Raw genomic sequence first — 26302 nt, forward strand, 5'->3', positions numbered from 1 at the left:
CCCAGATCTAAACTGGATCGGAACCATATCTTTCTCAGACTCACACTTGAAATAACTGAAGGCAAGGATGACAGACCACAAGATACATTTCACAGAGTGGCCGTATCAACAACACACTCAAGGCTGCTTGAGTTTCAGGTGCTCTCTGTGCGTGTGTGTGTGTTACATAGTCTATAATATCGGGTGCTTACTGTGTCTCATAGATGTGTATGTGTATATATATGTATGTATACATAATATATGCACAGATATGTGCATATATATGTACATATAGAATATATATGAATGGCTCAAGTCGAACTACATTTTTTTTCTGAGTCTATCTTGAATTAAAAGAAAAATCTAAAGGAAAGGCACAAAGTATTTCCTACGCAGCTGACTGTTTATTTTCGGTTGTCAGATACAGCAAAAAGAAAAAACACAGTAGGCCCACTTATGTTTGAATTTCAGCTAAACAACAAATAATGTTTTAGTATAAGTATGTCTCATACAATAATAATGTAGTATTAAATGACTTTTCTATTAACGAGGAGAAGGCCACCTTTGTACCACCTCCCTCCTCTCCACCACCTCTAAAATTTATTCTTTATATTCTAAGGCTTTTCACTTGCTGTTTGAGAAGGGGGCGGGGGAGGCAGCCCCTGATATCCAGAAGCTGGCATAGCAGTCAGTTAGGCCATGTTCTTATGTTGGACGTAAACTCACAGAACATCAACTTAAGACAAGGTCACTAGGAGACTGATGAAGTGAAACAAGACCACTTCATAATTTTGTCTAAGCACAGACAGAAAAGGTCACTGTGCTACCCAGAAAACACCAAACACCCCCTCTTTTGGCCAAAATGGGTGACTGTTACTTTACCAATTACAGCTTTTTTTTCTTGCTCTAGTCTGCCCTAGATAAGATTTATTGAGATGCCCAATCACACAATTGCCACTGCTTTCTGACAGCATCTGATTTAGAGGAAACTCTCGCTTCGTTAGACCCCTCCCCACCATCACCTAAATACTGCAATAGGCTCTTTCTAACATCCTCTTACTGAAACCCCACAGTTCCCTATGGCGTGCATTCTCCCTCCCTGCAAAGAATAATAAACCCAACTTCTCAAGCATGGGTATGTTCCAGGTAGTCTTTGGTTGAAGGCCATTGACGTGTTCCACTACCTAGAGAGCTCTTCCCCAGATATTTGCATAGCTCTTTCCCTTACTTCATTCTGTTCTTCGCTCATACATCTTTTCAGAGAGGCCGTCCCTGACCACATTATTTACAGTAGCACCCTTATCATTCTCTATCCATTTGCATTATTTATTTTTCATTGTAGCACTCATTACTATCTGATATTATATATTTAGATAATATATACACTTGTTTATTGTATATCTCTCCCATTATAATCTAAGTTACATGAAGACTGAGACTTCATCTTGATAATGGCTATATCCACTGTGCCTAGAACATTGCCTGGAACATAGTAGGTGCTAAATGATATGTAATTAATGAATAAATGAATGAATGGATTTTTATTGTGTCAGGGTTTATAATAGTTTCATTCTGTCACATATTCATAATCAACCTTGTTGTTTGGTTTTAGTCCTCCATTTAAATAGATTGGCTCGCTGCAAAATGTCCATTCTTAATTCTTTGTTTTGACTCATTTGATTTGATTTCATATTGCAAAGTAATTTTCCACAAAGGACTCATGGGTAGTATATTCCCTCAATTTTTTTCATGTTTGACATAAGCTACCTGTTGGATTTTTTTTTTTTTGGTAGATTGTATTATTGTTAGCAATTATCTACTCCCTCTTTCCCAGACTCTGGAAGGTTTTAAGAAAAAAAAGAGAATCAACAATATCAAACAAGTCACTTTAAATAATTGTTGGGATTAAACAGAAAAGGGGATAGTGATGAAAAAGCAAACATATATTTAGCACTTATTGGGATCCAGACACTCATTCATTCAACAGTAGTAACCATATATATTTACCATTTACCAGGTCAAGGCAGGCTTTACAAATAAGTTAGTGCTTGAGTTGCATCTTTCTGGAAGATCAGTCACTTGCCAAACAACGGGAAAAGCAAAGCGTGGATACAAAAGGAATGGTTATTCCAGGCTCAGGGTTCCAGGCACAGACTTGGAGGCAGTAAACAGCATGCCACATTTTGGAAACTGTAAGCGGTTTGACACTACATGTAGTTAATTCATTTAATCTTCAAAACAACTCTATGGGAAGGTATTATTATCCCTATTTTATAGATGAAGAATCAGACTCAAGGTCATACAGCTATTAAGTGGCAGTACCAGAATCCCAACCCACCCCCATCTGTTCCTCAAGTCTTTGTTTTTTCCACTATACCTTACTGTGTTTCCTTCTTATACTTGTTTCTTCTTATACTTGTTTCTTCTTATACCTAACTGGTTTCTTCTTATACCTTACTAAACATGTGAAGCTAAGAATAACTCAGAGGAAGCGCTGTGGGAGTGAGTGAATATCATTTTTCTTTTTTTAAGATTGGCACCTGGGCTAACAACTGTTGCCAATCTTTCTTTTTTTGTTTTTTTAAGGATTGACACCTGGGCTAACAACTGTTGTTGCCAATCTTTTTTTTTTTTCTGCTTTATCTTCCCAACCCCCCCTGTACACAGTTGTATATCTTAGTTGCAGATCCTTCTAGTTGTGGGATGTGGGACGCCGCCTCAACGTGGCCTGATGAGCGGTGCCATGTCCGTGCCCAGGATCTGAACCTTGGGCCGCCGCAGCGGAGCGCGCGAACTTAACCACTCAGCCACGGAGCTGGCCCCTGAATATCATTTTTTATCTTTTATCATCATCAATTAATATATATTAAACACTCACAAGATTCTTGGCATTTTAACACAGGAGAGGACAGTTGCTGCCCCCATAGAATTCATAATCAAGTTCAAACAAGGCAAGCAAGCTCTGACAACGTGGTTATAAAACCTGATTCCATTATCAGCCAATCAAAAACCTGTCTAGAATGTGAAACAATTGATACTCCAAATCCATTTGATATAGGTTCTTATCTTTAAAATCTGCTGGGTTGTTTGAAGTAGGATTAAGCCTGCAGATAAAAAGAAAGTGAAAGGTAAAATAACTTGTTGAGAAACAGCAAATTAATGAACCTTTCCCATGATCTTGTCCCAAAGGCAATTATTAAGGCCACTCAAGTTTCTTGAGCTGCTCTGTTCCTACCAAGAGAGCTCCTTTCCTGATCATTGGATCCCCTTTAATTATAGGTAGCTTTTAAATTTTAGTTTAGTTTTTGCTGGGTTAGGGGTTGAGCGACATGGACAAAAGGGCAGAGGTTTCCTGCACATTGATTTATCAGGTTTTCATCAGACCTCATTTGGGGTTCCATACTTTTTTTATTGAGGTCATATTGGTTTTTGACATTGTGTAAATTTCAGGTGTACATTATTATATTTCAGTTTCTGTATAGACTGCATCATGTTCACCACCAGTAGTCTAGTTTTTATCCATCACCATACACATGTGTGGAGCTCCACACTTTCAAAGCCCTTTCAGGACGGGGACAAAGGCAAGACAGTCCTGTTGGCAGCCTTGGTGCTGTTAATGCTGCTGCAAAGAAAATGTATTGAGTCTTCCAATTTACTGAGAGGTAACCAACAAATACTTGATATCAAGAGTGGCAGCTACTGCCACTGTGATCTGTATTTCAAAGATATGCCGTGTTTTAGTTTTAGTGAACTAAGCTACTGAAAGAGAAATAGATCCTAAACTTTCAAGATATACTTTATTTCCTAAGTTTTTTTTTTTTTGGCTACTAAATTTTGGGGGAGGATGACTCAGAAAAATGGTCATTAATCTGCTAATTAGTTTTGTTAAGTGCTCAGTTCCCAGGAATATACTACCATCTGCTTTAGTTTCTTTTACAGCAGAGCACACCTATTTCCTGTGAAATGTCTTTATGTTAAACAATGAAATTTTCATACTTTTAAGTCCTAATCAAAAACCAATAATGCAGTAATTTCTACCAAGTTTTTTTCCCCACAATACAAAATCTTGGAGAAGAGTTAAGGAATTTCATGTGAATTTCTTATTTCTGTGTGAAAATACAACTGTATTATACCACTTTGATGTTTTACTATGTGGCTTCACTTTATTGAGGAGAATGTAGAATAGATTAGGGATGGATACCATCAATGTCTGATTTCATGTTGAAGAAAATGAGATATAGTTAGATCTGTTTTCATTCTGAAATATCCTGATGAACATTTTCAGCAAGACTTTTGTAAGAAGGAAGCACAGGGAAAGGTACTGAAATGTAACTAGGTACAAATTCAAGTTTTTGGAAACTGATGCAATATTATCCTATACATATTTTTAAAAGGAAAATGAAGGTAGAGAATGGCTTTAATTGTTGAAGAAAAAAGCTACTTTTTTGGTTCCTTAGTTGAACATTATCAGTAACCAGCCTAAAGGGGAATATTTTGCTCTCCAAACAAACACCCATTCTGTTGCTTCATTCATCATGCTACTCAGTCGGAAGTGTATTACAAAAGGATTTTAAAAATTACCACAATTCATTCATTTATTCATTCATTAAACAATTATTGAATACCTTCTATGTCAGACACTACAGCCCTCTGAGGAGGAAATGGTATGTAAGTAAAAATAATAAATTAACAATGCACGTGTTAATACTATTCATCTTTCAAGATATAGCTCAAATGGTCACATGCAGTTTGCTATTCCCTTTGTACCTTGTACAAATATTTTTGTCCATGTCTGTGTACCTATATACTGAGCTTTTTGAAAAGGTGGAGACCTTGGCTTATTCATTTTTGTATTCCACAGAACCTCACATAAGATTTGGTACAGATCAAACAGGTGGTCAGTAACCGATAGTTGAAATGAAGGAATTAACATAGTATTGCATCATTTAGTATTCGATTAAGAAGATAGTACTTGTCTAAACAGATTTTTTTCTTAAAAGTAGTTACTCTAATGTAGTTGCTATCTTGCGTTCTAGAACTTGAATTATCATATATCATAATGAGTTGATGAATTTTATTTGATTATATTTATTCCGATTATATTTCAAGGTGGTTTATCATCTCACAAACAGGCTAAGAAAGCGGTTTCAAACTTGCAAAAGAAATGAAACCCGTATATTCTTTCAAAGTTTTTACGCCCTCGCTTACGCTGAATTTGGATGAAAGCGAATAGCTTCCCTCCCCTCCCAACCACTCGTGACTGCGTTACCCCATCTTTCCCTTTTCTTTTTCCCACCCTTTCGCCCTCCGGAAAGGGCCGAACACGCCTGGAGCTTCCCAGTCTTCCTCCGCCCCCTTGCGGAAGGAGCCGAAGGCAGAGTAGGGCGCCGAAGCGGGGCCGCCGGCGCTCGGGCTCTTCCGGAAAGAGCCGAACTGCGCTCGGAAGAGGAGGGCGCCTTTGACTTCAGCGCTTCGCCCCCGCGCTGTGCCCTCTGTCGGCGGCGCCGGGCAGCTGTAGCAGCGGTGGCGGCAGCCGCGTCGACGTCGACCAAGACTGGAGCGACGTTTAAAGAAGGAGCCGAATCGCCGTGGAGTCCGGCTTCTTGTTGTTGGAAGGCTCCCACCCTTCTGCGCGGCCCGACGAGGAGAAGCGGCGGCGCCGGGAAGCAGGTAAGGACCGGCCGAGCCGGGAGAGGCGAGGGAGCGCGCCGGCTGCCTCCGTGCCTGGGCCGCGCCTGCGTCTGCATTCTCCTCACTTGAACCAGGAAGCGGCGGAGTCGGAGGCTCGGCTCCTCCGGCCGTTTCTTTGTGTGGGCCCGGGAGCGAAGGAGGCGACGAGCCGGGAGGGCCGCGGCGCGATCCCCTTCGCGGTCAGGGGCCGAGGGGCTGTCGTGCCCTGGGTAGGCCCGGAGCGTGGGGAGCCCACCACAGAGACCCCCTTGGCTTTTTCCTCGCCCGTCTGCTTTCCTTTTTGTGCCTCTTTTTCGCCTCCTAGCCCCTACTTTGATTTAGAGCTTTTCTGCCAGGCCCATCCTCCCCTTCTGTCCCCTTCCCAGGCCATAACAATGCCGCCTGCTTGGCCTCATCCCCTCCCAACACCCCACCCTCCTGTTCGCCACCTTCTACTTTCCCTGGCTCGCCTTAGTACCCCCGCCCTCGCTCTGCTGTTTGTACTTCCATCTCTGTTTGCAAGAAGCTCCCTTTTCGCATGAATTGGGGTTAAAAACCTCGGTTTCAGCCGGCTGGGTGCAAATGGGGAAGAGGGGGTGGAGGGAGGAAGATGGGGTTCAGCTGCCGCAGGGAGCCGCGTGTTGGTTTGTTTCACTCTCTCACGGATGGCGTTTCTCTCTTTTCCACCTTCACCTGCCCTCGATCGAGGGTTTGTCTCACAGTGATGCGGAATGGCTTTTTCACATTCAGGTCGTAAATCTTGGGGTGGGTTCAGACCGATTTGTGCTGTTGCTGGGCCCACCTTAACGGGGAAGAGGAGGAAACCTAAACAAAATGAAACCAAGTCCTAGTGTCACCTGGACACGTACATTTAATGCATTCTCCCTTTGGAAAAACCCGTTTGCAAATGACAAAAATTGTGGGACCGTATTCAGTAAACCTATCTATTCACTTAAAAGTGACTTCTGTCGAAATCCCCATATTTCGGAAGCCCTGGTTGCTAGCTTCCTGTCCAAAGGTCATCCTTTCTGATGAGTACCTTTATGGTAACCTGGAATCCCTTGGTACTGTTAACGAGCAATGCCTTGTAACAGAGGATGTTTTAAATCCTTGGTTTCTAGACTTTTCGCCTACTTTTTGTTTTTAAGCTATCATTTTCAAAGATTTAGAAGATTTTTGAGATGCCCTCCCTTCCAAATATATATAACTTAAGCACTGTGACACTGGTATTATTTTTGGTAACTTTAAAGAGAAAGAATAGTAGCAATAAAAGTGTTTCTTTACCAAAAGTACTTGTCAGCTAATTGCTAGTCTATATACATATATATGTGTGGTGTTTTTTTTTAAAACTCAGCGTCATTGATACTGGGAATATCTTCTGCAAAGTGCAAAGAAAATGTTTTGGGGGTGGTACACAATAATGCTTTTTAATAACATCTCCCTCCTTTTCATTAGTAATGTCTGCACTGTTCCAATAAATTTGTTTTCATTTTCACTAACATATTTACTGTAAAAAGTTCTCATACCAATACACATAATTCTTTACCAGCAAAATGAAATATTTCGTGCAAATAAGCATTAAGAAATGGTAAACTTTCCTTTTCCTTTGTCATAATTTTTTTACAATAGCAGCTGTTGACTTCATTTGGCACTCTGTTTGACATTCTCCCTCTGGAGATTGTCAGGGTAGAGGGGAGGGGAGGGGAGGAGAAGATGAAGAAAGAGGAGAGAGTAAGAAAGGTGTTTCATAGTTTATCTAGATGAGCCACCCCAATTTAAATAAGAACAGAAAAATAGTGGAAAGTGTAGAGGTAATGCTGATTCGGTCATTGGCTACAGGGAGTAGCTTTTGAATATGTTCTTAAAGATAACTTAAAATTTAGGAAGAGTATGTATTTCAGACTCGGTATTGCACACACCAAGGTTTTCTGACGTTTAAATCATTCATTTACACTGAAATAACTCTTATGTGTTCATGATGAAGATTCTTCTTCAAAAAGTTTTAAGACGGTTAAAAATTAACTCTTAACTCTTCTTGAGGAAAAAAACCCCAAATTGGAACTAAGAAAATTAATTCTAATCTTTAAAAGTTGCTTAGTGGTGATGCATGTATCTGAGATTCAAAGGAAGAGATTAGTGTTTAAATCTGTAGATCAATTTAAACCTCTCTTTTCTCGGGGAAGTCATGAGATTTGACACATGGCCCAAAAACCAGCCTGTATGAACAATTGATATAAAAAGTTAGGCCAAACTTTGGTTAAAACTTGAATAAACTATTTAATGATGCTATAGCTTAAATTCTGAATTATAAAGTACTTTTGTTTTTCTTTCTTAATCTTCTCCCATCCCCTCGTCCTCCCTTTCTCTTATAGGCATGGAGAGTAGAAAACTGATTTCTGCTACAGACATTCAATACTCTGGCAGTCTGTTGAACTCCTTGAACGAGCAGCGTGGCCATGGACTCTTCTGTGATGTTACTGTTATTGTGGAAGACCGAAAATTCCGGGCCCACAGGAATATTCTTTCAGCTTCTAGTACTTACTTCCATCAGCTCTTCTTAGTTGCCGGGCAAGTTGTTGAACTGAGCTTTATAAGAGCAGAGATTTTTGCAGAAATTCTCAATTATATCTATAGTTCTAAAATTGTTCGTGTTCGATCAGATTTACTCGATGAGTTAATTAAATCAGGGCAGTTATTAGGAGTTAAGTTTATAGCAGAGCTTGGTGTCCCATTGTCACAGGTGAAAAGCATCTCAGGTACAGCTCAGGATGGTAATACAGATACCTTACCTCCTGGTTCTAGTGACAAGAACCTTGAAATACAAAAATCAAAAGATGAAGCCCAAGATAATGGGGCCACTATAATGCCTATTATAACAGAGTCTTTTTCCTTATCTGCTGAAGATTATGAGACAAAAAAGATTATTGTTACCGATTCAGATGATGATGATGATGACGTCATTTTCTGCTCTGAGATTCTGCCTGCAAAGGAGACTTTGCCGAGTACCAATGCAGTGGCACAGGTCCAGCCTAACCCAGGCGCCGTTGCTATTTCAGATGTTGCACCTTGTGTTAGCAATAACTCTCCCCCTTTAACAAATATCACACCTACTCAGAAACTTCCTACTTCTGCGAATCAGGCAACTCTGAGCCAAACACAAGGAAGTGAAAAGTTGCTGGTATCTTCAGCTCCGACACATCTGACTCCCAACATTATTTTGTTAAATCAGGCATCACATACTACACCACCAAATGTCAGTTCTTCACTTCCAAATCATATGTCTCCTTCAATCAACTTACTTGTGCAGAATCAGCCGACACCAAACAGTGCTGTTTTAACAGGAAACAAGGCCAATGAAGAGGAGGAGGAGGAAATTATAGACGATGATGATGACACTATTAGCTCCAGTCCAGATTCGGCGGTCAGTAATACATCTTTGGTCCCACAGGCTGATATCCCCCAAAATACCACTTTTGATGGATCATTGATACAGAAGATGCAGATTCCTACACTTCTGCAAGAGCCACTTTCCAATTCTTTAAAAATTTCAGATATAATTACTAGAAACACTAACGATCCAGGTTTAGGATCAAAACATCTAATGGAGGGTCAGAAGATCATTACTTTAGATACAGCTACTGAAATTGAAGGTTTGTCGACGGGTTGCAAGGTTTATGCAAATATTGGTGAAGACACTTATGACATAGTGATCCCTGTCAAAGATGACCCTGACGAAGGGGAGGCCAGACTTGAGAATGAGACACCAAAAACATCTAGCAGTGAGACGGCAAACAAACGTATGAAAGTAAAACATGATGATCACTATGAGTTAATAGTAGATGGAAGGGTCTATTATATCTGCATTGTATGCAAAAGGTCATATGTCTGTCTGACAAGCTTGCGGAGACATTTTAACATTCATTCTTGGGAGAAGAAGTATCCTTGCCGTTACTGTGAGAAGGTGTTTCCTCTTGCAGAATATCGCACAAAGCATGAAATTCATCACACAGGGGAGCGAAGGTATCAATGTTTGGCCTGTGGCAAATCTTTCATCAACTATCAGTTTATGTCTTCACACATAAAGTCAGTTCACAGTCAAGATCCTTCTGGAGACTCGAAGCTTTATCGTTTACATCCATGCAGGTCTTTACAGATCAGACAATATGCATACCTTTCTGATAGGTCAGGCACTATGCCTGTAATGAAGGATGATGGTATTGGGTATAAGGTTGATGCTGGGAAAGAACCTCCAGTAGGGACCGCATCTACTCCTCAGAACAAGCCAATGACCTGGGAAGATATTTTTATTCAGCAGGAAAATGATTCAATTTTTAAACAGAATGTAACAGATGGCAGTACTGAGTTTGAATTTATAATACCAGAATCTTATTGAACTCCTTTGAAATGACAGAAAGTTTTGGTTTGGATTAAGGGGCAGGGCTTTCAGAAGACCTGTGAAACAAATTAAGGTGGAAACAAGTTAATTTGACCTGCCACGTCATCTGAAGGTAGTCTAGTTGGATCATTTGTTGATAATTTTTAGAAGCAAATTATCCTGAAAGTTTGGGTAGAGATTGAGAAGTTTTTCCTCCCGAGTAACTGTTTATATAGTTAGCTTGAGCTCCTTTAAAAGAGGCAAAACAAGAGCTTGGAGAGATAGTTTCCTGAATAGAATTTGAAGCAGTCTGAATGTTCTTTGAAAATAACTGGAGTTATTAGCATACCCTAGTATATCTTAACAACTTTCCCCTTCCATGTTAGCACTTTACTGCTGAATTCTCAGTTTTCTTAATATTGAGACTATAAATATGTGTTGTGTCCTGTACATGGCATAAAAAGTAAACAAAAACTTCTAAAGTTGTTCTGGAAAATTTCAGAATAAATTTCTGCTTGGTTGTGTATTCTGCTAGTCCAAATGGATAGCAACCTCCTGCCTCCCTCCCCCCATGAAAATGGCCATGCAGACAAATCTCTCATCTGAAGCATAAATTAGTTTTAGCTAATTAGAATTAAATCCTGCTTTTATTGCCATAGTCTGGAAAAGACTTTGGTGGCTGGACTACTGTATATATACCTTTGCAGTGTGGTCTCTGTGGGCAGAAATACTAATGGAAAACAAATCTCCATAATGCAGACAGGAGGAGGTGAAAAGTTCTGTTGGCTTTTGTTTTAAATTCCGTGCTCTGACGTGACGGAGACAGAGAGTGGAAGTGAATGGAGATTGCTTTTTTGCTCATTATGGTTAAAAATAGTCCCATGAAAATTTTCAAATTTTGATTCTGAAAACCACCAAATAGATATTTAATTATGTGTAAATTTTTATAAATGATAGATTCCATAAATGAGACTCCTACATATTTTGGGCGGGAAGCTACCGGCATATATTTTTAAATGTTCATCTGACTTAGAATCTCTAATAGGAAGTTTTCATTTGAAGTAGTCAAATCAGTGATCTAGTATTTTCCTTTCAGCAAGACCTTTTAGGTTTTTACCCTTCTAAAATAAGTTCCATTCCATCTGCAAATTGCTGCAATTATAGCAATCAGAAACTATATATGGGATGTTATATAGGCTTGTGGATTCCCATTTATCTTGAGAACAATAAATACCACCTTTCTTCCTTTCAAAATGACATATTTAAACACTTAGAAAGTAAAGTCAAAACTTATTGAAGTGCTAGTACTAAAAGGAAGTGGGTCGGAACAAATATATAGCCTAGCATTTATAACAGGATTAACTTGTTGAACTTCTGTAAATGACTTTTTGCAAAGGAAAAAAATTAATAGATACTGAAAAAGATTGTTGTGCATAGTTATTAGTCATTTGTAACCTTGTTTAAGTATTTCTTAATTCAACATAGATATTTTTTTCTCCTTAACCATGTATTTTTTAAAATAGTCTATTTCTTGACTTTGAACTTAAAGCTTTAATCACAAATTCTCATGTATACATCATTCATCTGATGGTAAGCTGGATTTAAAGACAGTGGTTTCAGTGTTTAAGTTGGTAGCTGAGGGTATCAGGCATCAGTATTTGCCATAATGCAAGGAGAAAGAACAATAGCATAATCCTTTGCTTACCAGGGACTAGAATGATGTGCCTCTGTTTTCTGTGAGTCTAGACCTTCAAACCATTCTGTAAACTAATCCTTGGAAAATTTTAAATTACCTTATAACTTAAGACTGCAATCTCTGGAATCACAATATCTGTTTCCTTTCTGTGTAGATATTGATAACATTATTCTTTGACTGTAGGGTGCACTCTGAAATATTTTCAGTGGAAATTTGTTTTTCATTAATGCTATTTCACCAGTTAGACATAAGTACTTCTACAAGTGGGAATGATACTGATGCCAGCAGAGCTTCCAGACCTTTCAGACTTAATTGCTAGGTAAATTAGTTTGTCATAATAAAACTTGGTAGTATCTATGAGGCCATTATGACAAACCAGGAATTCTATAATGGAAAACTATCCATTCTGAATATTTTAGGTATAATTATTTGCTGCTGCTGTGCTCTATGTAAATTCTGAGTGTGAAATTTGAACTCTCTGCCTACTGAAGGTATCTTCTGGAGTTTTTTTGGGATGAGGAAAACTGGAAAATTAAATTGTATTTTTGCCAGAAGACTCTTACTTGCATGTATGTCAGGGTCTTCAGTTTTTCTAGAATTTTCTGCATCCAAAGTTCGGAATTCATGTGGAATACTCCTTTGGGGCTAAAACCTTTCAGTTCCAGTATTGATTGGGTTGGAAATCTGTAGCAAGTCGCTGTTTAAAACTTATCATGGGGTTTTTCTATTTTATACTTAGCTTTCTGACTGTTGAACTTCCTTTTTTTCTTTCAAGTTGGCTTCAAATTTGTTCCTATGCTAAATTACCTCTAAATATTCTGGATAGGAACTGTTTGAAATAGTAGTTTGTTAAAAGAGATGACAGAAAATGAAAATGTTCAAACTAAGCAAAGATTGTAAAATGCCATAACAATCTTGCAAGATTCACTTTAAAATATATTTTAAACTTGCTCATTATCATTTTAGTGGTAATGAACCCCCACATACACTATGAGGAACTGATGCTGCATTATTTCCGTTGTACCAAAAAGATAAAGTGAATGGTAAAAACGATCAAGGTATTATGTGTTGTCAAGGCATGCATATTCTAAAGAATTAAACGCTAGTTCAGTAGTACTGGCTTCCTCACCTCTGTCACTCATATGAAACCTTGTTCATTTCCACCCAATACTGTAATGTTCATACTTGTACAATCTTCCCTATCATGACTTTAAGTTCTACTTTTTACATTAACCGTTACCTGATATTAGTTCATAGAGCTTCTTATGGCAAAAATAAAATGTTTTAATTCTGACTTTTGAGTGCATTTTTTATAAGATTATCTTTCAGAAATTATATAGACTTTTATATTCTGTTGGTTTTCAGTTTTTGTAGCAGGAGACCGGAGCTGTATTTCTGACAGCATGACAGAATTTACCTTTAGGTTTTATATGTTGGTTAATTGCATGCCCGTTGTATCTTGAACCATAATAGTCAAAAATGAGTCAGCTGCTTAGAGCGTTTGTGATACTTTTGTAGATTCCATGAAGACACATGTAATGGCTAAGGAGAAGGATAATTTTATTAATTTGAAACATCACAAAAGCAATCTGGGTTTCCAACATGGCAGTGATACAGATTTTAAGCAACATCCAGTTTATACAGGTTCTGGATTAGTATTTTAATGTTTCATGCCCAGTTGAATACTTTAAAGCAGAATTAGGAATAAAGCAGTAAATATTACAAAATGCAGTCAAGGTACGTATTGGAAATACAAATTCCTTCATTACAGCAAATGTTTTGCAAAAGAGTAAAGCAGCAAATATTTATTTTTCTAAGGTAACATGCACTTTATATAATTCAATGTAATAAAAAAAGAAGCTGCTCAAATTAAGTGTTACAAAATCTATACTGTTTCAAGTTATTTTGTAAAGTAAGAAAAATACATAGAAATGAGTCATAGAATCTTAACACTTTAAGAAATGTGATAAATGTAGGATATACTGTGTAATGGTGCCTTTTAAAAAATTAAATATTCACTAAAGCAAAAGGTAAAGTGTAAACAGCAAAAAATTTCATTGAGTATTACAAGTTGATATTTGTATAGTAAGTCAATTGGTTATTAGCCCCTCTTTGAAATCCAATAGAATTTTAATATGCTCAGAAGTGTAGAAAATAATAGTAATTTTATATAACGCAAAAGGATTATAGTTTTTCAGATTTGAAATCTGGATGAGACATCATTTGTGATACTGAAAGGTAAACTGAATTTTGCAAACGTTTACTGTGAACAATGAGTGCACTTATTGTGCCTTGATAATTCTTGATGGCTGGGTGTCTACAAGGTAGATGGGAGCACCAGCGTATGCCTGCTACCTCTAATCCATCAAGTCGGGAGGTAGCGAAATTGACTGGAAAATCTTCCAGTATGTGTTCTGTGTTTGCAGAACTGTCTAATTAGGTACCCTCCTGTAGCCCCTGTATTTTTACATTATGCAAGTGTAGGATTATCAGTCTTCCTTTAAATCAGTCAGTTCTCAGGTTAATGTAAGATCGCAGCGAAAGTGTTTATTCTGAAGTGAAGGCATGGGTGCCAAAGTGTTAAATTCATCAGGTTGGTTGTTTAAAGCTATATGTAATTAAAAGAACTGTACAAATGCCTACCACAGTGTGCCAGATGGGTTTTAAATCTATGATAACACTTAAGAATTTGTCAAGTTGGCTGCATTTGAGGTTTTGTCGACTTAAAGCGGCGTTGTAACTTTCCTAATCTTGAACGCTGTCATGATTGGTCTCAACAGAAAAGGGACCAATAAGAGCAGTGGCATTAAAATACACATGATTCTTTTGGGGTGGGGTGCAGGATACGTGCGGTTTGCTGGGGTTGAAGCACAATATTTGAAGATTAAATAGTCACAAAGATTACTAACAATTCATATTACGACCCAAGAACCTAATCTAGCATTTTTAAACTCTGAATTTTAACCGTAAGATTTCTATCTCCTGTAGCAAATGTATTTTGTAATACTGCAACACGTAGTAGGACCAGTGTCTCCTAAGTTATCAGATGTATAACTGAGATCTACTTAAAACATCTCACATGTTGCTCCGTGTACTTCAGTGTTTCCAGAACGACCAATCCTGTTCCCCACTACTCGAGGGAATATTGCACTTTTCCCTTTGGGAGGCACCAATCACAAAAGCTGCGCTGGATGATCACAACAGCCATTTTTACAATACTCACAGAGAAGAAAGGAGTAAGAGAGATGGGCAGCTTTTTTCAACATCCAGACACAAGCAAACAAAATCTTAGCCAGAACTTTCTCTGTTGGAACCACCATGTAGCCCCATCATCTGGGAAATTTTCCTTAGGGACTGGCTTTAGTGGTAGGGAAAGATAGGGCCTAGAAGCCAGGTGCTTCAACCAAGATGCTAGAGTGGCAGTCTGCCAAGGGCCTGAGGACAACACTCTATTTACACGAAATGAAACAGATGGAAAACCACGCTTCTGCTGAATACAGAGGTGGAGCCATAGGATTAACACAGGTCCAAACGTGACAAGCTTGCTGGGATGACTCCCCAGCCTTGCTTAGAGTGTGTGTGCTGCCCTTCTTGGAAGTGCTGGGTTTGGCCTAGCCACCCCTGCTCTGCACTAATAACGAATAAGCATCCCTATCTTTCCCTAGCCTGGCAGGCTTTTGTAAAACTTTATGCATAAGAATCACACTTAAAATTTTGTACCCTACACACTTCCACTAAAGCAGAAATACAAAAGCCACAATGATCTCAATAGCCAGCAGGCGTTTCTCTTTAGGGGCTGTAAGGTGGTGGCTTTTCAAAAGGTGGATAGTAGGGTGGAGAATAGCGGGGTGGTGCGCTGGAGGACCACATGTAGCTGGGCGAAGGAGAGGCAGACTGGGGCTCATCAGAAAGTCCAGAGGGCGGAGAGGATGGAAAGACACTGGAATGCTGTGTAATAAAAATAAAACATCAGTTTAGGCAATCACGTTGCAATTCCCCCAAGTCAGTCTGTCATTTAAAAATGAATATGGACCAAGTAAGTTTCTATTTGGAACAACAAAGAGTTCCTAAACCTCACAAAGTTAACGAGGGGCATGAAACTGAGGTGGTCCCACTTTCTCCGAGTCACTTAGGCTGCAAGACTCATGCAAACATACCTTGAAATCCTCCTCCCTCTTCCTTTGAACCCAACATCCAGTCAGTTACAGAATCCTGTTGCTCCCACCTCCGTGTTGTCCCCTGAATCCATCACTCCCTTTTCCTCGTTTATAACTCAAGCCTTCAATACCTCTCCCTTGAGCTATGGCAACAGCATCCCAGCCAGTCTTCAAAAAGATAGTTTGGGCCTTAAGAACATTTGAGGTTAAACCATTAATACCCGGGAAGTTTTTTGCTACAGGAATATATCACAGAGCTCATGTCATAGATAAACAAAAAACAAAACAAAAACTAAGGTCAGAGAGGTTAAATGGCTTTCTTGGATCTTCTAACAATTTCTGTTTCATCTTAACTTTGCCCCACCCCGCCACCAAATGCAGGGTAGGTTGGAGAGCAGAGAGGAACAAAGGCATGGAGATGAGAATACCAATGATAAGAATGAGGAGCGCTGTGTGAGGCTGCAGAGACACTGAGGATTCAAGTTTACTCTGTTGTCTAACTTTTGTAGTCTTTGGGAAGGGAACAGATTTGGACTGAAGAAATACCCAGTGAATCGGCATGTTAGGAGTCATTTGCCACTTCTCCCTCCAAGGTCCATGTATACCCTTGACCCTAGTGATTTTCCTGCTTAAGGCAAGTTGGTCTGTTTTGTTCACTGCTGTGTCCCCCCACCCCAAGCTCAGAACAGTGCTTAGCAAGTAGCACACGCTCAGTAAATGTTGAATGAGTGACAATGACTTCAGGAGTATACAAGATGAACTTGACATGTTTTGTAAAACTAAAACGTATTTTCAAAGAGTATGATCACACCTTGTGGGTATCATTGCCTTGCTCCAGTGGTGGAGCATGGCTGAGGCCTGAAGACTGGAGGGACCTATAGGGATGGCAAGAGGGAGCAGGCCAGTTTTAGGCTCTCAGAAAGAGCAAACATAAGCCAATGAACAGGACTGGAAAAGTACAATTTTCTGTTGTGTCTTAGCTCTAGGAGGAACTGGTATATTTAAAAAAAAAATCCACTTACACCAAAATTTCTCAAGAGTTTAAGTGCTGTTTGGAGAGGTCATGCCTTTGCTTTGTTCTGTTGGCCTGAGTCCGAGTAGATCATGTCATTTTTCCAGGCCTGGAGCAACCTAGAATCAGCCTTGACATGAGGTTTCTGGAGCCTGAGACCAGTTGGCTGACTCTCCTTATCCCCAGTCCTGACCTCTGCACTCCTTAGAAAGGGATGGCCAGGTTTCTAGGTCTTGCTTCAGACCCTGAAATATCTGTCTCTTGCCACATAATGTTGGGATGGAGACAAGACTGCAGCTGCCATCACCCACCCTCCTCCCCGACCCCATCCATTGTTTCACCCTGAGTGAGGGAATGACGGGGTCATAGAAACTGCAGGGCCTTTAAAGGCAAAACAACTTGAGGTAGTGGACTCCAGACAAGGCAGATTCCTTCCTAAAGTCTCGATTTTTTTCTCCTCCCTCCAGGAAGATATGCTTTCTTAAGACATCAGTATTGTGATTTCCTAGTTTTCCACTCCACACGTCAGAACTCTCCTTCTCCTTCTCTCCCTTCCTTCTCTTCTGTTGCTTTCCTCAACTAAGAACACTCTCCTCTTCACCAGAGAGGAGAGCAAAAACCCAGCAGGGACAAGATCTTTATGCCCGGGGATGCGGCACTCTGCCCTTCTAAATCCCGCTTCAGGATGGTGAGAGTCGGGAGGCCAGTTTTAGGTGTTCCCAGCCACAGAAGGGAGGGGCATGTTTCCTACAGTGGAGCTAAAGGCAGTTCTGTCCTGAGAGGCATCAAAGGCTTCTGTGGGCAGCAGCTGCCGTGGGTGGCAGTTGTACACTTTGATAATAAAAGGGGTGCTACAACGGCCTTCGGTTTTCACTTCTCAGTTTTGTGTTTGGGCCGTATTGGGGGGAAGGGGGTGGGATGATTCTCTCTTCCCTTTGAGGATGCTGGGAGTCTTAAGGATAAAATCGAAGGGCTCCTGGCAGAGCTAGGGAGATAACTGGCTGCAATCCACACACCCTTAGAGTTTGGGGCGAAAAAAAAGGGCCCACAGTACCAGTGCATAGTTTCCTAGCAACAGGCAGGCACCTTGGGAAAGATTTAGCTTTGTTGCAGCTGGGGAGCTGGCCTAGTGAGTTTTGGTTCCTGCCTAAGAGTCGACTTTACTAATGGGACAGGCAGCTCAGAAGAACAGAGCTTTGAATCCTTGCACACCACAAAGCATGAAAAGCATGAAAAGCATCTAAATAGCCTCCCGCTGGGCCTAGTCAGCTCGAGCTTCCTGAGCTGCTTCTTAGAGGCTGGGGTGGCCTACAGGCTGACAGTGCTACAAGTGGAGCGCCACCTTTTCAGGACCCACACAGCTCTCCTCTCCCACCTTAGCCTGCCCCCTCTCTGCCAGATGGCTGACCCACACTCTTCAAGACCAAGGTGCATTTCCATCATGGCGTGCTTCTCTCTTCAGGAGTACTGTGAGGCAGGAACTCCGAAAAGAGCCCTGGAACTGACCTGGAGATAAATGTTACCAGCAAAAGATGCTGTGTCCCAAGGGTAAAATCCAGGATCTCTTGGTTCTTTGCATCCCCCCTCTGCTTCTGCCCCAGAAAGCAAAGCTAGGGGAGATGGAGAGAACAGCTGAAGAGGAAGAAAAAGGAGGGGGGATAAGAAACAAGGGAAAGGAGGATAAGAAAGGAAAAACTTGTCAGGAGAAGGAAAATAAAGAGAAAAAATTGAGTGGCAGCAGCAAAGCTTTCCATGGCTCTCAGCAACCCATGCCTTACACTGCCTCCCCCAGGACTAAAGCAATCCTTTCATGAAATGGGCTCAATTTATAATGGGTCATTTTCCGTGGCTAAGATGAAACCTGGTGTATTCTCACATGATTTAATAAAGACCATAAACAGAGGCACTTGCGTTTTGCATAGGCTGAGACTTTTGTTTTAGGCTAAACTTGGCAATTCACCAAATGGACAGGAAAAGGACTAGTCCATGGTTAGAGTGATGTAGGGGGACTGGCACAGTAGACCAGACTGGGAAGTATGGCTGGAATCCTTAAGGGGTTTACATAGAGCTACACTGGGTTCAATTTCCCAGCAAAAGTAGAAATTGATGCTACAGGATTTGGACTACTTGGCTGAAGCTGAGGTATGAGTAGTGAGGGAGGACATGAGTGTGAGAAGCAAGAGAAGTGAGCATTGGGGAGATTAGCAAGGAGGCAAAGGTAGTCTCAGCTTATATCCTTCCTGCCTTGGGGGATGGGGCGTTCATTAGAAGGAAGAGTCCAATGTTTGAAAGAGTCCTGTTTCTCCAAACTCAGCACTCACAACATCCTTAGGGCCAGCTGACCAGACCCAAGTCCTCGCTCGAGTCTGACCACAAGAAACGCTTCCCAAGCTCCCTAACTGGACAGCTACCCTATAGGGGCATGACTTTGAGCGGTTAAAACAAAACACTGTAAATCTCTTTCCTCTTCCTTCTATCAGCTTCAGGGTAAAAAGTAAACAGAAGTCTTCAAACACAAAGTCACAGAAATAGTCCTATTTGGAAATGAACAGAATGAGGAAGTCATTCAGGAGAAAGTCTAGAAAGGTCAGTTTTCCTGCTATAATTTGGGTCCTTTTACAATCTGAGAAGAGTATAAGGGAGTTCTGGCTTTTTTTTTTTTTTGGCACGTCTGTGCTTCTGGTGATTTTACTGTCAGAGCTGGTGTACGTTTTGCTGACTGCTTTCTATTTATCTGGGAACATAAGCAGATGTTCCCCCATCCTCTTGGCTTTCCTGGGTAAAGACTGGTATTTCCTCCTATGAGACCATAAGGGAATGGAAATTGGTAAACAAAAGAAAGCTCAACTCAAACACTAAAATGAAACACTGTTTAAGTTCTAGAGGAAAACAAATCACTTAAAAACATACCCCTCAAAACCCACACCATACAACTATAAAGGCTCCCAAAAGAAATAGAAAAGATAGCTTGCATCTAGGGAAAGAACCAGGAGATGCAGAAGAAGTGCCCCAGTAGCCCCTGGAGTGGGGAGCAATTTAGTAATGTAATCAGCGAGAGCAAAGAGACCCTTTCTGAGTCATGATTCAGAAGCCCATAATTTAAACCAGTAGAAAGTATAAATATCCTAAAATTAACTGGGAAAAGAACCATGCTGCGCTCAGATTTACAGCTTCTCTCTCCAAAGACTTCCTCAAGCCAACCTCTGGAGTCAGACGGACCTGGATACAAATGCTTGTTCCTCCCCTTACCATCTCTGTGACTTTGGGGAAGTCACTTTCTCCATGACTCAGTCATCTCATCTTAAGAATGGCAATGACAAGAGTATTTCCCTCAAAGGACTAAATGAGATGACATATGTAAAGCACTTAGCACGATGCTTGGTCCACAGTAAGTGCTCAATGACTAGGAGCTGTTATTAAAAAGTAGAGGCTTCCACAAATCCCTGCAGCCCTGCTCGAAGCCCACCGTGCAGGTTTGGGCTTGGTGGCTAGATCTGGATCCCTTTGCTGAGTTAGCTACCTTGTTGCTGGGTTTCCATAGCACTCTGTGTGATAGTTGATTTACTTTTTTGTCCCCACTGCTGTGCCCCGACTACTCCTCCTCAAGTCCCCAGACTGCTCTTTTAATGCAGGGCCTATGTCTCATTCAATCTCTATATCCGCAGCTCCTAGCACACAGCCTGGCACATGGGAACGCAGAGTCAACATTGAACTGAAACCAACAGCCTGAGTCACCATTGGCACGGTCCGTCTTGTTTTCATCCCTGGGGTAGTGTTCGAATGAGGAACGATGCAAAGAGAGATGGCTGCATACCCTAAAGAGGGGCTTCCTAACTTAGATTTTGCAGCAACCATCACTACTTCAGGGATTTATTTTAAAGTGAAAATTCCTAAAATCAATATGATCAATAACATTTACTTCGATATAAAAAAATGGTGGCAGCCCTTGGGCTGGACCCATGTGTGGCCCCTCTATCCCAGGATGACTTTTCATTATAGGGGCCCCAAGAGAATGGTGACCCTCTTTGTGTGAGCTTCAACATCCTTGCAGTCTCTTAGAGGATTCCTTTTTTGCCTCTGTCACTACTGAAATTGTCTATGCCAGTTTCTAACATATTTGTGTTTTCTAGTCTATATCACTGGTTTGGGTAACAAGTTCCCTGGCTTGTCTACCTGTGAATACAGTAGGCTTTACACCAAGTTCTAACATCATTTTTTCCAAGCTTTAATGGATGCCTTGTTCTAGTACTGTATTTTATAACAGTGAACAAGTCCATGTTCACACTATATATGTTACTATTGCACTGTAGTGTCCTCAACTTCCCCAAACAGTATCCAAACCAAACAAAACTGCACTTTATTCAACTACGTGGGACTTTTCAGTTTCAACTATTTTGTTAATCTGCAGCTGAAATTAGGTTGCCCAAGGGCTTTGTACTTCTAAACTGGCTAGTTAATTGGAAGCACCCCCAAACACTCATGCTTTTATGTCCCCTTGGAGCATTCATGGGCTCTTAGTCAATAGAAGCAAATTCAGTATGAGCTTCCCTCCCTTAAAAGGTATGTCCTTTGGTCCCCAAATTTTGAATTAACCAGATTTTAGTGTAATCCCAGTCTGCCATGGTCAAGGCTTTACAATCACTGTAAATGCCTAAAAGACGATTTTGTTTGTTTTCCTGAAGTGCCTAGTCCAGTGTCTGCACACAAAGAATTCCTTTTAATTAAGTGCCTTTTTTGGTTTTGTTTTTCTGTGCTTAGTCTCAGCTCAAAAGGAAAAGGGGAAAGTGCAAATTTGGTAACAGTATTTCTGACCCATGTGCTAACAAGGGAAAAAATGGGAGGAGGGGTGTTATAAAAAATGTTTTCTCTGTGTAGTCCTAGTTAGTAAGTCTGGAGAAAAGGCAGGTGCTTCTTCCTCATTACAGATTTGATCCAAACCTTTGCGTGGCTCAGAATGCTCTTGTGCTAAGGAATAGGACTAGGTCTCTCCCTGTGGCAGAGGAATAGAAAAAGTCACTGTTAAACAGGACAGGGGTCCACGTAATGTACTGGTGAGTACCATCTTCTCTTTGGTTTAGGTCAAGGCAATTTGGGACACCTTGATCCTATCTCCTTCTTTCCCCTTTTCATCCATCTCTCTGTTTCTTCTCTTGTGTCTTTCCCACCCTCCCCATCTCTCCAATCATCGCCTGCCTACATAGTCCTTAAGCTAGTCACTGGTACCCACAGGCTACTAAAGGCCATCAGAGATAGAGAGCCCGGCTACCTCATACATATTAGTGTGGTTCCATAATTAGGGAGAGAATAAGAGCATGAGCCAGAGCAAGGGTAATGGAGAGTTCTTTTTCTCTCAAAACCTACCTGAAAGTCATAAGCAGAATATGGTGGCAGGTGAGGAGGGCTATGGTAGTAGGTATTGTAGGATGCCACTTGAGGACGAGCATAGTAAGAAACAGTTGGATGGGAATTTTCAACAGAACAGTTCAGTGCTGGGAGAGTTGGGTTCTGCAGAAAAACACAAGTAAGAAACAACATAAACGTTCACCCTTAGGAGAATGTTTAAATCAGCTGTGGTACATCCATACTATGGAATACCATGTCGCTATTGATAAATAATGATGTGGAATTATGTTTAGTGACAGAGAAAGTTGTCCAGGATAAATTGTTAAGTTAAAAACAAAAAGCAAGCCATCGGCAAAAGTATGAAGACAATAAAAAGATGGGTGGTTGCCAGGCGTTGGGGTTGTGGGCAGGGATGAACAGGCAGAGCACAGAGGATTTTTAGGGCAGTGAAACTACTCTGCGTGATACCATAATGATGGATACGTGTCATTATACACTTGTCCAAACCCATAGAATGTACAACGCCAAGACTGAACCCTAAGGTAAACTATGGACTTTGGGTGATTATGATGTGTCAGTGTAGGGTCATCCTTGGTAACAAATGTACCACTCTGGCGGGGAATGTTGATAATGAGGGAGGCCGTGCCTGTGTGGGGGAAGGGGGTGTATGGGAAATCTCTGTATCTTCCTCTCAATTTTGTCGTGAACCTAAAAATGCTCTAAAAAAAAAATAAAGTCTTTAAGAAAAAGAAGCCACCATGTTATACTAATATAGCATGATTCCAATTTATATAAAAATAAAGGCCTAGATAATTATATATGTATGTATGTTTGTAAATGAAAAGAAGTTAATCTGGAAAGATTCCCAACAAACTGTTAACTCTGGTTATCTCCGGGGAAGGGAGTAGTATTAGGAGGTAAATGGGGATGCCTCTCTTTCTATTATATAGCTGAAGATTTTATAATGTATATTACTTGTGTCATTTTCCCCCAACTTATTTCGAAAAATTCAAACCTATACAAAAGTTGAAGTCATTTATTTAGATAATTTTTAAAAACAAAAAAGAAAAAGAACAAAATAAGATACAAAACGTCAAATAGACAAGGCCAAACAGGCTACTGCTCTTGCTGTGGCAGAAATGTGATGAATCACAAAGAGTTTGTAAAAGACGTGAGGATTCTTGCAGATTCCAACTTTGCTAAGGAACTCTCATGCAAAGATGAAGGGTACTTATTCTCCTCAGCCCTGCAGGCTGGAGGCAAAACCCTAGTAGTGCACAGAAACCATGAAAGACTAAGCAGTGTACATTGATTTTTTTTTTGGCAAACAAAACAATGGAGAAAGAATTTAATATAATTTTTGCAACTTGGTGATATGTGTAGCCCATCAAGGATTAAAGCTAATCTCACCCAGGATGGAAGTCCTGCTCTCAACAGGGCCAAAGCACTACTCAAGGAAGTCACCATTGCTCATTAGTTCCCAAGCAGGACTGTGCTTTGTACCTTATGAGCGCCACATGGATCAAGGTGTGGGCTAAATGTTTTTGCCATTTTCCATGTCATTGATGTTTCCTCCATTCGTGTGGATGATTGAGAGCTGTCTGCAAGATCAATGTGTCTTGTTTCTGGTACATAGCTACTCCGCATTAACAGAGAGCAGAAGCTTCCTCTCAAGGGATGACAATGTGTGGGCAGGCTTTGGCAGTGGCACAGGCAACCATGTTGAGGTGTTGGCAGGGGAAACTCCCTTCCAGCAAGTTTCAACACAGTTCTGTTGCTCTCTTCCTGGGAGTGGGTTACTGTTTACATCTCTAGGAGGTTTGAAGAGCTACAAACCTCAGTCATTACGATGCAGCTCACAGACAACCAGAGAAATGTTTGTCAACCTCTCTACTGTGTGGGAGAGGGCTGAGATCTTGACCATTCCAAGGGCTGGCTCGCTTTACAGAGGAAGAATGCTCAGAAGTGCGCTTACCTCTCTACCAGAATTCTAAGAAGAAATTTCATCCCTGAGGAAGGCCTAGAAATCATGCTCCCTTGGCCTTCTGTCAATTAAAAACACACCCTCCAGCTCTTGCAAAATGAAACCAGTTCTTCTATGCAAATAAACTAAGCCTAACCATAGAGAAATAATCACACAATGTAAATTATATCTACAAAAGTTTTTGTGTGTTCAGCGAGGCCAGGGGTCAGGATAATATTCGAAAGGAAGTTGACTATTATAGAGAAAGAAACACAAGAAGAAGATTGAATAAGCACAGGAAAGCCACAGAAGAGAAGAGAGTCAAGGGCTGAGGATGTAGAGAGAATGGACAGGGCAGTCCCTCTCTATCCAGGGAGCAAAAGGGAGATGAAGTGAGGAGTTGGGCGGGGAAGGAGCAAAAGAGATGCCCCCAAATAATGGTCTGGTTATGTTTTAAATCAATAATTCTGATTTTACAATAAATTTGGGCTCTGTCTCTATTTGTGTGTGCATATAGGAGTATGTGTGTATTTCTGTTAAAATTCAGGGGCTTAAGTTATGAGAACCCCCATTATTGATCAGGAGCATTCTGAGTTCCACTGAAACAAAAGGTTACTAGGTAGCACAGGAAATGGTAAAAGCAATCTTGCCTGGACAAAACTGAGTCTATTCTGAGACAGTGATTGTGGACTTTGGAAAGAATGCCACTTTTATTCCTCCCCACTTTACTCCAAACCAGAGAAACCAATTAGGAGAAAATTGGCAAGATATAATCGCTTTTTAAAGATTCATCTCAAATCTTTATATCTTTGGTCAACGAACACTTCTTAAAGGTCCTTTTCATCAAGCACCTCTAGTCGGGGAATGAAGACGTCCTTTTTCCTTTCAGGATCCCACAACTCTGGAAATGGTGACTTTTAGCTGACCCTATTGAAGGCTGCCAGCTCACAGTCCTTGGCTCCTGTCCTCACTCCCTAGGAATGGCTTTCATCAGCCAGCACCCCTGGGCCTCCCTGCAGACCCCAGGGCATTCTACTCAGGGAGGAGGCACACCACCAGTCACTAGCCACATCTGGACCTAGGCCAAAGACTGGCTCAGCTGGTTGATGTTCTAGGATTTTCTACACCATGTAGAAATTTTAATAAAGTGACCTAAGTAATGGCTCCTCCTTGGTGCCCCCATCTTATACTCTCACTGGTGTTCTCTCACCTCATGAATCAAATATCTTGCCCCTTGATCTTTGCTTTCATCTTTCATTTTCCTCACTGGTCCTGCACTGAGCTCCTAGGCTTGGCATTTGATGATGCTCAGTACTTCCCTTGCTCTCCTTCTTTACTTTTAAAGAAGCTCCCAACAGTTAGAAACATCTCACTTTTAATTTTTTTTAATTAAGCAACTAAACAAAGGAGGTAATGTCTGTGGAAACACTTGTACAACCAGAAAGGGCAATCCAAATGGTAGTTAGGGGAAGCTGGAATGGAGTCAAAAGAGCAAAGGCTCTGGCATCTGACAAACCTGGGCTCCAGTCCCAGCTCTGCTATTTAGCTCTGGGCAAGTGACTTGACCTCTGCTGGCCTGTTTCCTCATCTGTTAAGTGGGGGCAGTAATACTTACCTCACAAGGTAGTAGTACTGGTGAGGAGTGAAAAGCCCTTTATAGAGAGTAAAAGGCCATTACTGTCACCTCTCGCAACAGATCATTAACAGACCCCATTTTCCCATAGAGATCAAAGGTCACAGTGGAATTAAGAGTCCAGAAATAAACTTACACATCAATGGTCAACTGATTCTTGACAAAGGTCCTTGCAGGAACCCCACGGAGCCTACCAAGTAGCCACTACCCACTCCATGTGTGCATCAGGGTAGCTCTGCCACCCAAATCTGAAAGCTCTAGAACAATTCAGAGAACTCTTAACACCTGTCCTGATGTCCCGTCTCCTCAACTGGCCAACCTGGGAGCTTCTCTTCCAGCCAGAGTGGGTCAGATGCTACACATTGCCTCTGCTTTCACCTGCCCCCTGGGGAACATCTCCAAGAACAAAGGGCATTCTTTTCTACAAAGAAGCCCCAACCCAGAAACAGTTTTTCCAAAGCTCTCTCACCCCAA

General features: G+C 40.9%; 2 protein-coding genes across 13 annotated transcripts in view; one reads left to right on the forward strand and one right to left on the reverse strand.

Annotated features, from left to right (window-relative positions):
* ZBTB33 (zinc finger and BTB domain containing 33) overlaps nt 1-26302 on the forward strand; it is a 35499-nt gene continuing 9197 nt past the window's right edge. Inside the window, exons 1-3 of one of the 4 annotated variants that reach the window (XM_014831353.2) lie at nt 1-138; nt 5295-5649; nt 8022-13014. In XM_014831353.2, coding sequence (XP_014686839.1) covers nt 8024-10042 — 2019 coding nt within the window. In that variant the 5' untranslated portion in view covers nt 1-138; nt 5295-5649; nt 8022-8023 and the 3' untranslated portion in view covers nt 10043-13014. Of the gene's footprint in view, nt 148-5294; nt 5650-8021; nt 13015-26302 lie in introns of those variants that run through there. The other 3 variants (XM_070502381.1, XM_044764273.2, XM_070502382.1) reach the window with 3 other exon arrangements.
* TMEM255A (transmembrane protein 255A) overlaps nt 15403-26302 on the reverse strand; it is a 105309-nt gene continuing 94409 nt past the window's right edge. For 8 of the 9 annotated variants that reach the window (XM_070502385.1, XM_070502384.1, XM_070502383.1 and 5 more), the window contains 2 exons: nt 22251-22394; nt 15403-15668 (listed from right to left, as the gene is read on the reverse strand). In XM_070502385.1, the coding sequence (XP_070358486.1) occupies nt 15510-15668; nt 22251-22394 (303 nt within the window). In that variant the 3' untranslated portion in view covers nt 15403-15509. The remainder of the gene's footprint in view (nt 15669-22250; nt 22395-26302) is intronic. The other variant, XM_070502386.1, reaches the window with a different exon arrangement.

The sequence above is a fragment of the Equus asinus genome, chromosome X (assembly GCF_041296235.1).
Source record: "Equus asinus isolate D_3611 breed Donkey chromosome X, EquAss-T2T_v2, whole genome shotgun sequence".
In the NCBI taxonomy this organism is placed as follows: Eukaryota; Metazoa; Chordata; class Mammalia; order Perissodactyla; family Equidae; genus Equus; species Equus asinus.